Raw genomic sequence first — 17262 nt, 5'->3', positions numbered from 1 at the left:
TGTCTCGCCCTCTGGTCAAGGTGCTTGGCTGGGGAAGTGCTGAGCTTCAGGGCTGGGCCGTCGCAAAGCCCTGCAGGATGAGACACTCAGTCGAGACGGCGCCCCGAGACGTCAAGAAATAGGGAGACAGCACCACAGGAGAGCGGTGGACTGGGGCGGGCTGTCTACACTGCGCAGAGGACAGGTGAGTGACAGGTGAGCCCAGAAGGGAAAACGGAAGAGCATCCCGGAGAGGGAGCAGCCAGGGCAAAGGCCCTGAGGTCGGAAGAAGCCGGCGGGGCTGAGGCGGGGTAGGGTAGGGAGCAGGTCACAGAGGTCTGGAGGGACCACCGAGCAACACAGGAAGGTGCCCCGCTGAGCGGCTGTGTGGACTGGGGGAGCGAGCGTATATGAGGAGGCTGATGGCGTTGTCCAGGCAACGACTTTCCAAAGACAGAGGTTGAACGAGGATGTGGCGGTGGAGGCCGGAGGCCATGAGACGTGGACAGGCTGGTCGAGTCGAAATAGTGAGCTTGTTGGTTGTTGGACTGATGAACCTCAAAGGGAAGGGCAGAGGGCGGGATGAGCTAAACCAACCAAGGAACTTCTACGTGTACGTGCATAACCAATGGACACCCACAATAGTGTGGGGAAGGAAGGGGGCGATTGGGGAGCAAGGAGGGACATCTGTCATTCGTTCAACAATAAAGATGAGTTAAGAATAAATGAATGAATAAATAAATAAACAGTGAACTTAGATTAGTGCTCGAACCCTGATAGCTTTCCGCCAGTCCACTCCACACCTTCACATTCTATCACAACCAGAATCGGGTCCAGGGCAGGCAACCCCAATTCCTCGAGCTCGTCTTCTCTGAGACAGGCGTGTAGGCCTCCTGGGAGGGGCAAAGGGATGTTCTGTACTGGCCTCAACCCAGTAGACGCCAGGGTCTTCCATCCTGGGTAACGTTGGGGCCACCTGGCACATGACGCCCCATTCTGCAGATAGCCAGACTGATATCAGCAAGGGGAGACACTTGCTCAGAGTCACCAGCAAGGTGGTGGTGGGCTGGGGCGGACACCTGGCCACCTGACTTGTTGCCAGTACTCAGGTGGCTGCCCCACAGCCCAGCAATGCGACAGGGCTCTCAAGTCCCCGGCAGCCTCGGGGATCTCACACCTGGCCGGCTCACACGGGCCTCGGCAACAGTGAGCTAGTGCAGACCTCAGTCCCGCACCGAACAGCCACACGCTCTGCTCAGCCTGCACCTTGCTCCGAGCGAGAGGGGGCGGCCCACCGGTCAGCCTGGCCAGTCTGGTCAGCCTGCACCTTGCTCTGAGCGAGAGGAGGCGGCCCACCGGTCAGCCTGGCCAGTCTGGTCAGCCTGCACCTTGCTCTGAGCGAGAGGAAGCCTCCTTTCTGAGCGGATGACACCACACGCGGTCTCACGTGGGGAGGCTGCGTCAGCTCCTGACCCACCGGTCCTCAGTGCAAACATGAAAGACCAGAGGGGAGCCCTCATGACCCAGCCCCTCAGAGGCGCTGCCAATCCCGGTCACTCCGTTCCCTTCCCCAGGACACAACCACAACCACCACTGAGGGCAGAGCACACAGCCCAGGGAAAAATGGGCAAAAAGCGTGAACAGGCAACTCACAGAAGAGGAAGCCTGCAGAGCCGGCGCCTGGAGGAAGAGCTTCCAACGGCGTCACTTCTCAGGGACATGCACACCCAGAGCACAGTGAGAAAGCATTGCACAGCGTTCCCCAGGCGAGCGGGAAGAAGTCCGGGAATCCGGAGCGCCCACGAGGCGGGAGGTCAACACTGCTCGTGGCTGACACTCAATCCCTATGACCAGCGGTTCCGCTCCCCGGGACAGGCCCGAGAGAAACGCATGCACACGCTCCGGGAGACCGGCACGAGGGCCTGTGGTGGCCTGTCAGTGGCGGCCACTGCTGAGGGACAGCCCAGACCCACGCAACCCAAAGCACGATGCACAGATTGGGGTCTGTGGGCCACAGCCGAGATGAACCCACAGCAGCTACCAAGAAGATGACCGAGTTTTACTCGTCGTGAGTGAAACAGTGATTGCCAAAGGACTGCATACCGGGTGGTGCTTTTCTTTATAAAATTAACTATGAATAAAATCAAATAGCTAACTTCCGGGGAATAGGTCAATAATGATGAAGGAGACGTGGACGAGCAGGAAATAGAAGACCCAAGATTCAGGCTGGAGGAGGTAAGACTTGGGAGGGAGAGGTAGGAGGGCTCGAGGGGGTCACAGGCGTGGATGCCAAGGCCCTGTCCTTTTTCTAGCTGTTGTGTTGGGTGCTAGGTTCAAGGGAGGGGGTGCCATTGGATTGTTTAGGAAAAGAAAGAGCCCGGGTATTGGTGAGTGTCTTCTTAAGCCCCGAGGGCCACACTGGATAGTAGCTGATAAAGTCCATGTGGGTCACACACACGCCCAAAGAACCTCTGGCATGTTAAGACCCTGGAGTGGGCAGCCTGTCCCCTTCCCTGAGGCTGATGACACCCTGTCTCCTGAAGCTGCTGGTCCCTGTCCACTACCGCTTAGCAACCACATGTCCGCGTGTTTATACCACTGTTCCCTCTGCCTGGGGTCCCGCTCACTGACCAGCGAAATCCCCCCACCCTCCAAGACCAGGTCAAGGCCCGTCTCCACCGTCCTGTCCACTCCCCCGGCCTTGGGGTCTCGCCTCTGAGCCCCACCACACCCGTACACCTTCCCCTAAATCACAGGCCGGCCGCACTCTGGTTGCTCATTGCCAGGGACCACATCATCTCCCCTCCCGAATGCAGAACCCCAACCACTCAGAGTGTGACTGTCGGGGGTGAGCTGAGACCATGCGGGAGGCCCTAATCCCGACTGACCGGTGTCCTCACGAGAAGAGATTAGGACGCACGGAGACGTCGAGGGCACGCGTGCACACAGAAAAGACTCGGTGAGGACACAGCGAGAAGGCGGCCGTCGGCTGGCCCAGGGGAGAAGCCTTGGAAGAAACCAGTCCTGCCGGCACCTTGACCTCGGACTTCCCGCTTCCAGGACTGGGAGGGAGTGAAGGTCTGTGTTTACCCTCCCGGCCGGTGGGCTTTGTTACAGCTGGGAGACTCCTGAGCAGGTGCTCCCACGAGAAGGCAGGGCTCCCAGGCCTGGCCAACAAAACCACAGTGTCCTGTCCACTGTGACTGGCGTGGATGGACACACAGCAAAGTCAAGCCCTGCTGGTGGGTCTCCTCAGTGTGAACCACAGGACCTTGTCGGTGCCGCCAGAAAAAGGTCAAGGCCTCTCTGCAGGACTTGAACCTGGAAGTTGTGGGGCTGACGACGCAACGGTCGTCTTGCTGTCCCAAGGGGTGGTTCTGGGGTTGGGAGACGCCACCACCACCTCAGGTCCGGGCCATTCTGGAAGTCAGCACCATCCCTGAACCCCCAGTGACTCAGGCGACCATGAATTCCTCTCTTCCGAGGTGGCCGGAATGGGGTTCCGTTTCTAGGATCCCAGAGGGCCTTGTCCGTGGCCGTCCTCAGAGCTGGGCAGCAAAATCCGGACACTCAGAAGGCGAGACAGAGCCATGAATCAGGCAGAGATGGGCGTGGAGCGGAGGTTGAGGAGGGGGTGGTGGGACAACCTTTAGGTCTCGGCGTGGGGCCAGCTGCCCACCCCAATGCCAGTGTTCCCCTTCCTCCCCAGCCACAGATCCTCAGCTGGTCCCATAAAAACCGAATCCAAGACCCTATTTCCCAGCCTCCCTTGCAGCGAGGTATGGTGACGTAACCAAGCTCTAGCCAACGAGACAGAAGCAGGAACATGGGTAGGAGCTTCTGGGAAGTCCCCTTAAAGGCAGGAGATGTGTCCAGCTGTCTGCGGTGTGACTTCGATGACCAGAACGCCCACAGTCACACACCACACCCCTGATCCCCAGCCCTACACGGCAACCCTTATTGACTGGTCCCTCCCAGGAAGAGGCAGCCCGGGGGGCAGGGACACTGAGGACGAGCCCGGAGCGCCTGAATTGGAGACCTGCTTCTCCGTGTCCTTGAGCGGGGTACCCGTCGACACGCGAGGAAGCCAAGGCTCGGAAGGGAAGGGACTTCCCAGACTTGCAGGGTGAGGTCCAATCTCGACCCCCCCCTTCTCTGCTCCCACGACCACCACCTGGATAGATAGCTCCTTCCTGAGTGGCCCCTGGGTAGCCATCTCCCTCCATCCTGAAGCTCACCTCCAGAGCAGATCTCACTGCTGCTGGTCAGCCCACACCCCGTCCCCTCCACTTGGAGAACTGCACCCGAGTCCTCTCGGCCTCCACACTCACTGTGCTCTCCGCGCCAGAGCACTGCTGGATCTGCAGTCAGATCCCGTCGCTCCCTCGCCCGCCGTTCATCGGAGGAAAAGCGGAAGCCCGCATTGGCCCGACAGACGCTGCATTGTCCAGCTCCTGGCTCCTTCTCTGAACGCCGAGCCTTCCCCTGTCCCTTCCCTTGCTGCACTCCCGCCAAGTCAGCCTCCTTGCTGCTCCTCAAACACGTTCCTGCCTCAGGGCCTTGGCACGTGCCATTCCCATGACCTGGCATCCTCCTCTCCCGACACGCCGAGGCTCACCTCCCTCATGAATCAGGGGCCTTCCCTGACCACACAGGTTGGAACAGCAGCCTCCAGCCACAGTGGGGGAACGCAGGAGTGAATCATGAATGGCAACGAATGAATGAAGGCTGCACCCACCCTTTAATTCCAGAATTTCTATGAGGTTGAATCATAGAATGTTGCCTTTTGGGGGCCAAGAATGGTGGCTATTTGAGACAATGCGACTTTGGCAGTCACGCCCCGTTCAGTTGCTCCGATCGCTCCCACCACCTAGACATTCAAACTGTTTGGCTTGCCCACAGGCTCCCGGCCGTGACGCCCCTCTCTCTCAGGCCCAGGGGGGCTGTCCAGGGGGTTTTCTTGGACACGGCTCTTGGCTTGAATTCCCTAAGGCCACCTCGCCTGTCCAAGCCCCGCCTTGAAGAATGCTCCTTGCTCAGGCCTCTGCTCCTGTGCAGTGTGTACTGACAGGGGTCCCCCCCGTGTCCTCAACTCTGGCAGCTGGGGGTGGGCATGCGGCTGGAAGGCGGGGCCTCCCTGCCCCAGGTCTTCCCCTGCACCAGGGGGCGCTGTGAGGAGCTGGCTGCTCCAACCCTGCAAGCTGAGACCCTGGGCAGGTCCCTTCGGAGACTCCGTGGCCTCATGGCTGAAATAATGCGGAGGCCAGACCTGGGTCCCTGAAATGGAGGCCAGGGACGAGCATGAGAAGCAGAACAGCCCAGGGGATTCCAGGGACCTGAACTGCAGCCCAGTGTTGAGGCCATTTCTGGGCAGGAGCTGGGGCCGCACCCTCCCCTCTCTGGGCCTCGGTTGGCCACCTGGAGAGTGAGCCCGGATGTTGGAAAGGGGAACAAGGGCAGGTGGTGCAAGGAGAGTCCTATCCCACAGAGACGTTGGAAGGGAGCTCAGTGGGGAGGCCTGCAGGAGGAGACACCCCCGCCGACCTCCCCCAGACCTGAGATCCTGCTCTGCTGTCCCTTCGTCCCTTCGGGTGTGAGTAAGAAGGAGCTACAGGAGGTGGAGACAAAACGAGACCCTCTGCAGGACCCAGAGGTGCTGCTCTTGCAAGAAGAAGAGGGAAGAACACATTCATGGTGAATGTGGCGGCCCGACCCCCAGAGTAGGTTCCCAGTGGGTGAGGAAGAAAGAGATGCAGACAGTGCCAGGTGCTTGGCCGATGGGACGGGGCTTCGTGGCTAAAGGACAGGGGACCCGGATGCGGAGAGGGAGCCATGGGCACAGAGGACCGGGCTCGGAAGTATGAGGCGGTGGGAAGGGGTCGGAGGCAGAAGGAACTCCTGGGCGGTGTCCCCAAAGCAGGACCCAGTGCGGTGTGTTTGGAACTAGAATGAGGCTGGGTGGGCAAGGGGGAGGGGGAGATGGGGCAGAGGGGGCAGAGGTCAGCAGTTGGGATTTCATTCTGCTCCCAGGGTTCTAAGCAGGGAAAGGACAGGATCTGATTTCCAATGACAAAGGATGGCCCCCAAGGAGGATCTGCCGAAGGATCGGGGGCAGCAGGGTGATGGGAGTCGGGGGCGGGGGGCCCGGGAGCCCAGACAAGCCAGCTGTGTGATCCCAGAGGGAGGGAGGGAGGACTCAGTGCAGTGGCTGGGTTTGGGTGGATCTTCTCAGTAACCATTGGGTCTGTTCACGGGGGGGCTGAGGGAGAGCGTGAACTCAGGGCCACCCTTTGGGCTGTCAGGAAGGCCGGGCGAACCACAGCCTGAAGGGACCAAGGCTGACCTGACTCTGGGGTGTCCACCGCTCCCAGCTCCCGGCCCTCAGCCCAGATGTTCATGAGCAAGACACACAGCACCGCAGCCCCCACTGACCGGGGCTTCCTGCCGACCACCTCCCGCCTGCCAGGCTTTTCTCACGTTGGTTTGAAAACAAAGTGCGTGGCCCAGCACTTTGTGCCTGCCTCTGTGTGTGTGTGTGTGTGCATGTGTGTGCGCATGTGTGTGAGGGCATGTGTGTGCACACGTGTGTATGTGGGTGTGCATGCATGCATGTGTGTGTGCGTGCATGCATGTGTGCATGTGTGCGAGGGCATGTGTGTGCACACATGTGTGCGTGTGTGTGGGCACGTGTGTGCATGTGTGCGTTTGTGTGTGTGCATGTGTGGGTGTGCATGCATGTGTGCATGTGTGCGTGTATGTGTGTGTCAGTGAGTGTGTGTGTGTGTGTGGTGTCAGTGTGTGTGTGTGTGCATGTGTGTGTATGTCAGTGCGTATGTGTGTGTGCATGCATGTGTGTGTGCGTGTGTGTGCATGCATGTGTGTGCATGTCAGTGCATATGTGTGCATGTGTGTTTGCATGTGTGTGCATGTCAGTGCATATGTGTGCGTGCATGCATGTGTGTGTGTGTCAGTGAGTGTGTGTGTGTGCATGTGTGTGTGTGTCAGTGAGTGTGTGTGTGTGCATGTGTGTGTGTGTGCATGTCCAAGCAGCACACGTGGGTTGCAAACTGAAATGCCCACAGTGGTCAGTCGTCACCGAGAGTGGCTATGAGATGGACAGTGGGGAGAGGTGGAGACATGTGTCAGCCTATGTTTCAAAAGCAGCCGGACATTTGTATTTGTAGGCGAAACGGCTCATTTTAAACTCGGGGCTTCCTTTTCAAACGCAGCATCAGCACCGTGTCAGCCAGTCAGCCTTCGGGCCACCGTTTTCGACTTGGCCGTCCCCGCTGGGGTGGTCAGGGTGCGAACCGGAGCCCTGAATTCACCTAAGTCATGGAACCTCCGGTCCCGCACCGGGCTCAGCGCAGCGCGGGGCAGGGGAGGAGCCCCAGAGGGCTCCCCAGAGGACTGGGCTCCCGCAGCCTGGAGGACCCGGGGGTCTGGGCGAGCACGTACCCACTTTAAGCTCCTTCCCGAAGACGGTGCGCTCCCCCAGCGCCGAGCAGTTCCAGCGGCCACTGCGGAACTGAAACTGACACTCGTCCAGGCCCATTTGCGAGCCTTCTCCTATGACGATGATGGCGTCGGGCCGGCTCTGGCAGATCGCCCGCTGTCTGGGGGCCAGGCCTGGGATCTTGTTACAGATGATGCTCGCGCCCAGAGCTACCACCGAGGAGAAGCCACTGGAGCAGGGGACACAGAGAGAGGGAGCATTAGGCCGGCAGGCGGGGGCGTGGCCGACAGGTCCTCCCTGGGGATCCAGCCCTGGCCACCTGCGCGTTCCCAGCAGGAGTCTCCCGACTGCCTGGACACTGCGCCCCCAACCCAGGTGTATGCGTTTGCGATTTCACACAGGTATCTGCGCAGTGTGTACGTGCAGTGTGAGGGTTCCTTTCCTCTTTCCATAGCAAAAATAAGGCGATGCCAATGTCGGGTGAACTAAGCACGTGGCCTTGGTCGCTATGGGCGGATTCAATGGAGACCAGGTTTGACATCATGCAGCATGAATCCCGATATTGTTCAGGAACCGTCTCCACGTGGAAAAACCACGGAGCCAAGCAGGGGAGACCGCAGGGTTCATGCGCAGTTGCCCGGGGGGAGGGGGGCCACAGTCGATGAACTAAAGCCGTCCCTGCACGTGTTACCTGCTCTCTCGTACGTGTGTCTGTGGCTTATGACCAACCACCACGGAAAGAGCAACGGTGAACAGGAGTTCTAACCGTGTTCTCCCTGCATGTCGATGGAGGACGTGTAACGGCTCTGGACACGCCGGCCCCAGGAAGTGCGTGCCTGTTCTGTGGGCGTCAGCCACCGGGTGCGAGGGGTGGGTTTGAAAGGGAATAGACAGGGGCCACTTCAGCTGGGGTGGTCAAGGAGGGCTTCCCGGAGGAAGTGACAGTGGAGCAGAGACCTGACTGGCCTGCCTTGGAAAGGTCTGGGGAAGAGTGTTCTGGACAGAGGGAACAGAAAATGCGAAGTCCTGGGAGAGGAACGAGCTGGGGTTGCCAAGGAACAGAATGAACCCACAGAAGGCGATGCCAACTAGACCTCGGGGAGGACAGTCTGACTCGGGGCTGGGATGTTCTCAGGGGCACCAGGGAGCACCGAAAGGCTGCAGTCATGACACTGACAGGGTCCATCTCTCCAGCCCCATGGGGAGGACGGGAGGATGCCCGGGCACGAGCAGGAGAGTGGGCAGACGGGAGGTGGCGGCGGCTTGGCTTCGGTGGCAGTGATGGGAGTGGACGTCGATGGAGCTGACTAAACTCGGATGGACTGACAGACAGGCTGGTGGAGGGGGTGGAGCTAAGGGGAGAGAAGGGGAAGGTAAAAAGGAGAGACGGGCATTGGTGTGACGTGTGCTCCCCGGCCTGAGGGTGGCGCCACTTCCTAATATCAAGATAACCCCAGACAGGCTCCCAGGACAACCCTGATGTTGCAGGCAGCCCTTCCTCCACACAGACGCTGCCCACTCGCCTGGAGTTTCCTTTCCTATCCTCCTCAAGCCGACTTCCAAAGAGACCTCACCCAGACGTCTCCCTCTGGTTGTAGTAAGAGCGCCCACTGCGGAGGGCCGTGGCCAGCCACGGGGCTGAACGCCTCATGCTTTGCTCCTGGGGCCTCCCTTCTGGAGCTCAGCTGGGACTTTGTTCTGGAATTGGGGCTCCTTAAAGCTCAGTCGCCCTGTGTCAACAGCACCAGAGAGGAGCAGTTCCCACTCCGTTCCGGGTGCGTCACGGACCACCCCGTCCTCTCTCCCTCTGCTCCCGCCTCCCGCCGGCTTCTTCCTGCCTCAGGCCCTTTGTCCTGGCGGGTACTCTCCCCAGAAGCTTTCTGATCCCAACCCTCACATGCTGGGCTTCTCGTCATCATTCCTGTCACCTCAAGAGTCACCTCCCTACCATCCCAGCCGCGGGAACCTGCTTCCCCACCCCACCCCTCCTCATTTTCCATCATAGTCTCTGTTTTGTCTACTTAATATTCTTGCCACTCAAGCCCGGTCCTTTGAAAAATCTTCCTGAATGTTCGCTTTTCATGTGTCTGCTCACTTGTTCATGGCTTTTCACGTTAGACCAGGAGCTCTTGGAGGGCAGGGAGGCTGTCTGTCAGTTCACCAGATGGACTGTGGCACTTCAAAAATGCCACGTAGGGTGGACACCTGCTCCCCAACATGCACGGACTCCATCCGCGGACTCCGCGGCGTCCCCACGATGTGCCCGGGCAGTACAGCGAATGCTGCCACGGACATTAGCCCCTGCGACCTTCCCGACAGCCCCGATCTGCAGGACTCGCCACATCCATTCCACGTATCTGAGAACTGGGGTTCTCACAGATGGAGACCCCGAGGCTAGCAGGTGATGCATGGAAAACAGGAGCGTGGCAGGGGCGACCGGCGTTCATCTTGGCCATGGAAACAGAGTCTAACACAGAGCGGGCATGGTTGAGATGTCGGAGGAAGAGACGCCAGAGAGGTGAAGTGGAGGTTCGATCCCCACCTCAGGAGGACTCTGGAACTGCTGCCTGACCACAAGGAAGTCCCTGCACCAGCAGAGAAGTGTCACAATGTATCAGGGCCAACACTTCCTCCAGCAACAGTAGCGGCTAAGAGGTCAGAGCTAAGGCGCCACCTACATTCCCTTCACCTACTGGCTCTGTGACCTTGGGCCAGTTACAGGTCCTCTCTGTACTTCCACGGCTAAAATGAGGACACTGATCATGAGCCCTCACCTCGTCGGGTTGCTGTAAAAATTCAACACGTTAACACAAGGGATGTGTTTCGAAGCTGCTGCTGTTGCAGTTATTCTTGTTATTGGCTCTGAGGATCACAAGGGACTGGTGTTTCAGTCACGTGACTATCCAGATAAAGTGCGAATACCACAGATGGCCTGCCATCAGTCCGGAGCAGGAAGGAACCAGTCACATCTGGGGAACCAGAAGGCCTCTTAGGGACTTTAGCCCCCTGGCCCATTTTACAGATGGATAACCCAAGGCCTGGCCCCAAATCACTCTGAAACTCCTGCCGACCGGGACCCCTCTGGGCCCCAAAGGGCGGCTGCTGGGCCACAGGTAGGCGCCCTCCCCAGTCCCTCCCTCCAGGGCAGCTGGGTCACCGAGGTCCGCCCGCCGGAGGTGCCCACCGGAGGTCCGGTGGGCGGTGCAGCCAGCAGTGGCTATTTTCTGTTGTTTTCCCGTTCTCTCCCCCCTCCCGGTCCCTCCACCCAGTTTCTAATGAAAAAGGAGATAAAGCCGCAAGCGGCTAGCGCCCATCAGCCCGACTGGCTTCCTGGATGCTAGAGGCGCGCGTGGCGGCGGGCGCGCGGGCCAAGGTGGAGATTAAAGCAGGAGGAAGAGGAGCCACTCAGCCGCGGACGAATCAATAGCACTTAAAACACACAGGCAGGCAGGCAGGCAGCCTGGGCGGGCGGCTCGGGCAGGCGGCCGCTGCGGGCCCGCAGTCGCCTCCCGGCCGGCGGGCGGCCTCGATCTCTCTGCGCGCACTTGGGGCTTCCTGTGCGGGTCCACTCGAGAAGTCCCCGCTCCAGAGACGCGAGGTGGGCAAAGGAGAGGAGGGCTAGTGACAAAACACTAGGGATCTGCCACACACCAGCCCTCGCCGCAGCCCCGCAGCCCGCCCCTCCCCAGGCGGAGCGTGGAGAGGTTCCTGCTGGGGGTGGGGGCAGGTGGCGTGCGATCCGCCAAGGTGGCCCGTTGGGGCCAGCACCTCTATCAGTTCCTAAAGCCCCTGCCCTCACCCCTCCGTGCTTCACACGCACTACCCCCTAAGTACAAAGGGTGACTAGCCCTGCAGAAGCAGCCCGGAGACGCGTCCCGAGCCCCTCAACCCCCGCCACCCTCCCAACCCGAGCGCCGCCCCAGGCCCCACCTCCACAGAAATGCAGCGCAGGAGCAGGGAGGGCGGCTCCGCGGCGCGCACACAGACTCGGGCACCCAGTTTTAGGGGGTGGGGTGTCCCGCCTCTCTCCGGTGCTGGCTCTGCGAGCTTGTCTCCCTCCGGGTCGCGGGCCAGCTCTCGTCCTACCTTTGTGTGTGTGTGTGTGTGTTTCGGCTGTAGGCACTGTCCCCTCGGCCTAAGAAAGGGCTCTGGAGACTAAGGGTCCTTGGAAATCGTGTAGTGCCGGGGTTGGTGTTTTTTTGAGAAGGGCTGGTGTTTTTTGCCAAAGAACGTCCCTCCCTCTGGGTACCTGTTCCCTGTTGCCCGGCCCGGCCCCGCCTGCCACCCGGGCACTGCCCTGTCTCCGGGAGAGGCTGTGCCCGCGCCTCTCGGGCTCTGGCGCCTGAGCTTCCCTGGAGCCGTGGTGGTCCCGGCTCCGGGCTCCGTGTGCCTGCGGGACCTGCTGTTCCCATGCCCGGGACTGGAAGGCCTCTGGGATTGGCGAACCCTCTGCGGCAGCGAGCCCCTCGGAGTCCCCCAGGCTGGAGCGTCCCTACTGGCTGTCTCTGGCTCTGTGGGCTGCCAGACTCGGACGTCCTCAGGATGGCCGGCTCCCTGCTCCTGCCTCTGGAGCGCTGCGTGCCCCTGGGGCGCCCGCCTGCGGGGGCCTTTGTGCGCCCACCTCTCCCGCACCCTGCCCACCGGCTTCTCTGAGGAGCCGCGAAGTTGGTGGCCGACGGCGGCGCTCGGGCGGCACCACCTTCCCCGGCCACGCCAACTTCGCCGGCACACAAGTGCGGGCTGCGAGCGGCCTTACCCGATCCGGAGGTAGACCATGCCCAGGCTGAGGAGGAGGCGGCTCCGTGCTTTCAGGTTCATAGTCCCCGCCGGCCGCCGGGGCCGCGGGCCGAGCTGTACTGATCCCGCGGGCCGACCCCGGCGGGTCAATCAACATAGCCCGCCGGGAGGCGCGGGCCGAGGCGTCCCCGGGGCCGTCTGTTGGTGCGCCCGTCCGCGCACTCGGCGCCGGAGCCTCTCCCGGAGCGCGGGATCCACGGGGCAGGGAGGCGGGAGGGAGGAGCGAACACCCCGCGGGCGACGCCGTGCTGCGCGCGAGCTGCCGGCGCAAATGTGCGAGGCGCGGGGAGTGCGGGGATTCTGCAGCCGCCCGCCCTGCCCCTCCCTCCCCCCTCCTTTCTACTGTCCCTCCCCCGCCCGCCTCCCCGGAGCGCCCGCCCCGCGCCCCTGCGCCCCCGGGACCCAGCCGCCCGCTCCTGGCGCGCGCTCGCGCCTTGCCCCTCGCGCTCCCGGGGCGCCCTCTCCCGGCTCCGGGACGCGGAGCCGGTGGGGGGTGGGAGTCTGCTCGATTCCCAGAGGTCCCCAACTCTCAAGTTGGGGGCGAGTGGGCACCCAGGGACTGCGCTCTGGGCAGAGGAAGGAATCAGGTGTCGGCTGGGAACCCTTGGCTCTGGCCTGTCTCCCTGTCCTCGCCTGGCCGAGAGCTTGGAGCTAGTGTGGGGTGTGGGGTCGCACCCGGGATCCGCCTTCCCCCGGGCTTCCGCGACCCTCTTCAGGGGAGGGCACCCCCTTTCTTGGGGTTATTGGCGGAGCGGGGATAACTGGCTCAGCATATCCCTCCCCCAGCCCTGTCTATTCCATGGGGGACAGCAGGTGTGTGCCCAGATCGGGCCGCCTCCTCTGGAATCCCGCTCCTAGCGGACAGTCGGAGTCCGGTTGAGGCCTGGATGCCCCGCACGGAATCGAGGAGCCGCCGAGAGCGCAGGGCTCCGAGGGCCACTCAGCGCGCGCTCGGGGCGACACCTGGCGGGCACCGCGGGTGGTACAGCCTGGCCTCGCTGGGGGACCGTGTCCAGGCTGACCAGTGGTGCTGAACCCTTCCTATGATACACACCCGGGTCCAGTGAGCTAGGGGCTGTCGGACTCAAGTTTCAGCTGAAGAAACTGAGGCTCAGGGACGCGAAGGTGTTTTCCCAAATTCCCCAGCTGGTCAGTGGCAGAGACTGATTCTAGTAAGCCACCTGTACCCCCCACCCCCACCCCCTCTCGCCCCAGGCCTGCCTGTCGTCTCGAATGTCACCTAGAACGTCTTTTTCAAACCACGCACACGTCCCTTGAAAACGACGGTTCCTGGATTCATTCATAACCCACAGAGCCCTGCCCTGTGCCAGGCACCACGCTGGGGGCCGTGGCTACAGCAAGGAACAAGGCACACAAGGGTCTTCGTCCCTTGGGACTTGTGAGGGAGACAGCCCGAAGTTAAACACATGCACACTTTTAGACATCCTGGGGGCAGGTGGAGATAATGACACAGAGTTATGGGAGAGACAGCGTTGGGTGCTGGAGGGTTGATCGTAGATCCAGAGAGATGACATTCCAGCTGAGACCGGCAGGACCGGGCTTGGGGGGCCTGACATTTCAGGGAAGAGAGCAGCAGTCAAAAAGCAGTTGGCATGAGCCCCCGGAGGGTACCGGAGCTGTGCTGGAGAGAGGGAAGAAGGCCATCGAGGTAGGAGGGAGGATACGGTGTGCGGATGAAGAGCTTAGCTGTTGGTGGAAAGTTCGGTAGGAAGAGCCTGGAGGGACAGGAAGAAGAGTGACTCATCTGATTTGTGTGTTCAGAGCTCCCTGGGCTGCTCGGTGGAGAATCCCCGAGGGGGTGGGAAGGGCTGGACAATCTGGAGCCAGGCCAAGCAGAGAGCAGATTACCCCCTGGTCCAGGTATGAGACATGGGTGGTTTGGGTTCAGGGGGTGGGTTTAAAACAGGGCCACAGAGTTATTTGACACGCCTCCCATTGAGAGATGGGTTCTCCGCACTCTTCCGGCTGGGATCTGGGCTGATCTCTAAGGGCTCCGACCAACAGGGTGTGCCCAGGTGATGGCTAGGTCCTGGAGCAGGGCCACCTGTGCCTCGGCCGGAACACCTGCGGGAGCCTGAGCGGCCACGGAAGGGGCTGGAGGCTGCCGTGCTGTGAGGAAGCCCAGGCGTGTTAGAAGCCACGGGCAGATGCTCCAGTCCCAGCTGAGTCCAGCATTGGAGTCACCCAGCCTGGGCGAAGGGTCCTCCACCACATCGTACCTGCCTTCTGACCCTCCCGGCTGACGCCCTGCAGACGGATGCGCCCTGCAGGTGCTGAGCCCCGTCTTTGTGAGGATGGTGACATGGTTGTTTTGTGCCACGGTGTTTACAGCTCGCTTGTCACACAGCAATCCTCATTGGAACCACGAGGGTGGAATTGGGGTGCAGAAAGGCAGGAGGACGCTGGGACTGGGCGCTGACAGAACCGGGAAGGACTCAGTGGAGAGGGAGAGAGAAGAGAGGGGTGAACAATGGCTCTCATGATAGCTGGAGTCCTTCACGGATGGAGGTGTCGGTGAGTGACGGCGGTGGGGTGGCTGGGGAAAGAAACCGCCACGGGTTTGGGAGGAAAGTCACAGGTTTGTCTTGCCGTGTCCTTCCTCCTCGTCCTCCTCCTGTCCCACCCACGACTCAGTCAGCAGTCTGCCCCCAAAGCACTGCTCAGATGTGTACTTTCTGTGTGCATCACCCTGCTCTGAGGCCAAAGGCCCATCTGTGCCACACGCATGACCAGGACATCGGGGCAGGTGCTGGGGACATCGCAGGGGATCAGATAAATCCCGTGTCTGCTCTCCCAGAGTTACCAGTCTGAGCGCTGACTTAATCATCAAACACAGAGATTGAACTTACTATGTGCCGGGACCTCACGTAAGCCGCTCACAGCTGTTCTTCTTGTTAATATTATTCTTGTCCTAATTACCAGTGATCTCCAGTGTGGGGAAAGCAAATCATGGAGGGATTAAATAAGGTTCCAAACTCCCACGGCCAGTGAGTACATGGTCGAGCCGGGATTTTAACCGAGAGCGTTTTGGCTTTGAAATCTGCCCTTCACCCCTCAGTGATGCTGTTCATCGAATGGAGAAGACAGACTCGGACCCCTGCAATAGAAAAGATGTTCGGCATGGAGCCGGGGGGGGGGGGGGTGCACAATGCACTGTGGAGACACAGAGACAGAGGCATCAAATCCAGCCTCAGTCAATCCGGGAAGGCTTCTTGGAGGAGGTGTTCCTACACCGGGGTCCGGAAGGCATGCGTGGCTGTTAACTAGGTAGGGGTTTTGACATCAGAGGAAGCGGGGCCCACGGAGGCCTGATGAGTCTGGAGAACAGAATACTGGAGACCATGGGGTGGGGGCGGGTGCAGCAGGGAGACTGGGGGGACATTTGGGGGGTATTGATAAGTTTCGGCTTCGTCATCGTGGGAAGCAGGGGTGTCACATGATCCGGTGTCTTTTTCCGAAGGCTCAGGGCAGCTATTATGGGGAATCAGTAGAAGGCGCAGGAGACCAGGGCGGACGGTTAAACAGTTCCCCGGAGAGGAGAGCCCCCCCCCCCCCCACACACACACACACAGGCAGGGCCAACGGCACGGGGAGAAGTGGGTGGACCCGAGAGCAGAATCCACCGGACAGGAGGCCTCCGGGCGGGATTCTGCCCCGGGAGACCGCACGTATGACCGGCGAGGACGCCGTGGCGGGGTGGGGAGGAGACCGCGGAGGGTGCGGAGCTCAGCTCGGGGCTGGCGGTTCCTGGAAGGGCGGCTGGTTGTGCGCCTGGCACTCAAAGGAGGGCGTGCGCTTCCGAGGGTGACGGGTCTCTGCAGCTGGAAGTGGGGTGTCCGTCACCCCAGGCGTGGGCGGGGGCTGTGGGAGGCCCGTGGGGAGGGGCCCCAGGAACGCCGCGGACTCGAATGGGCTGCAGGTGCGGCAGCCGCTCACGGGCTGGAGGAGAAGTAGCACCTGCAGGTCTGGCCGCAGAGGCCGGAGGCCCGGAAGGGCCCACGTCATCCTCTGGCTTCCAAAGGTCACCCTCCGGCTCCAAACTCCTTTCCAGTCTCCGGTTTCCCCAGCCCCGCGCCCACCGCACGACCACGAGCGGGTCGCCACCGACATCCGCAGAGGGGGACGGGCCCACTGTGAGGGGACATTGTGCACAATGAAGTTCTGACCGTGTGTGCATTGCGTGCATAATGTGTGTCTATTACTGTGCATGTGTGTGCTGTGGGCTGTGTTTTTGTGTTTTTTTTTTTAAAGTAGAGAGGCGCCCTGGCGGGGTTTCTCAGTGGTTAGAGCGTCAGCCCGCGGATCAGAGAAACCGGGGTTCTGTTCCTGCGAAGGGCACGTACCTCGGTTGCAGTTTGTCCCCGGCCCCGGTGGGGGTCGTGTAGGTGGCAGCCACTCGATGTCTCTCTCACATCGATGTTTCTCTCTCTCTCTTCCCCCCTCTCTCCCTCCTGCTCTATCTGAGGATAAATGCAAAAACGTTCTTGGGTGAGGATTAAAAAAAAAAAGGCGAAGAGGCTTCAGTCGCCCAGTTATTCCTCTGCGTGCCCGGAATTCCTGCCTCTCTTTCCAGCCCGGAAACTCCTAAGGCGCCGCCAGGCCCGACTGAATCGGAACCAGCGCAGAGCCTTCCCCGGTTAAGCTCCTCCGTCCTGGGCGCTTTGGTCCCTTCTGTCCTTACACGCTCCTCAAACCCTCACGGAAGACGGAGGTGTCCGGGCCCGGTGCTGGGTGCGGGGTGCAGCGGGGAGCTGAAGCAGCACCCCCCTTTGAGGAGAAGACATTTTAACACCTTGCTTCCTTCCGGCTGATCGCGGCCCTCCGCACCCCCATGACGTCTGGGGTCGCGACCGCCTCCCCCTCTGCCACACGAGCCACGGGACTGGTCCTGCCTCTGTGACCCCCGGCACCCAGCCTCAGCGGAGGGCCATGCTTGACAGACAGGTCACAGGCTGTGGGGGCAGAGGCCCGGCTCTGACACCCCCTGGCTGCATGATCCAGAGTAGCTG

The 17262-nt window shown here is 61.1% G+C and overlaps 1 protein-coding gene across 1 annotated transcript in view; it reads right to left on the bottom strand.

The window, feature by feature from the left end:
* The window catches only part of WNT7A (Wnt family member 7A), a 66831-nt gene extending 54578 nt beyond the window's left edge, over nucleotides 1-12253 (bottom strand). The window contains exons 1-2 of the mRNA XM_036243692.1: nucleotides 12192-12253; nucleotides 7438-7664 (exon numbers count right to left, since the gene is read on the bottom strand). Of these exons, the coding sequence (XP_036099585.1) occupies nucleotides 7438-7664; nucleotides 12192-12253 (289 nt within the window). The remainder of the gene's footprint in view (nucleotides 1-7437; nucleotides 7665-12191) is intronic.
* Nucleotides 12254-17262: the final 5009 nt, after the last annotated feature.

Source organism: Molossus molossus, unplaced genomic scaffold, assembly GCF_014108415.1.
Source record: "Molossus molossus isolate mMolMol1 unplaced genomic scaffold, mMolMol1.p scaffold_m16_p_5, whole genome shotgun sequence".
Classification (NCBI taxonomy): domain Eukaryota; kingdom Metazoa; phylum Chordata; class Mammalia; order Chiroptera; family Molossidae; genus Molossus; species Molossus molossus.
This window is presented reverse-complemented; position numbering and strand designations above follow the sequence as displayed.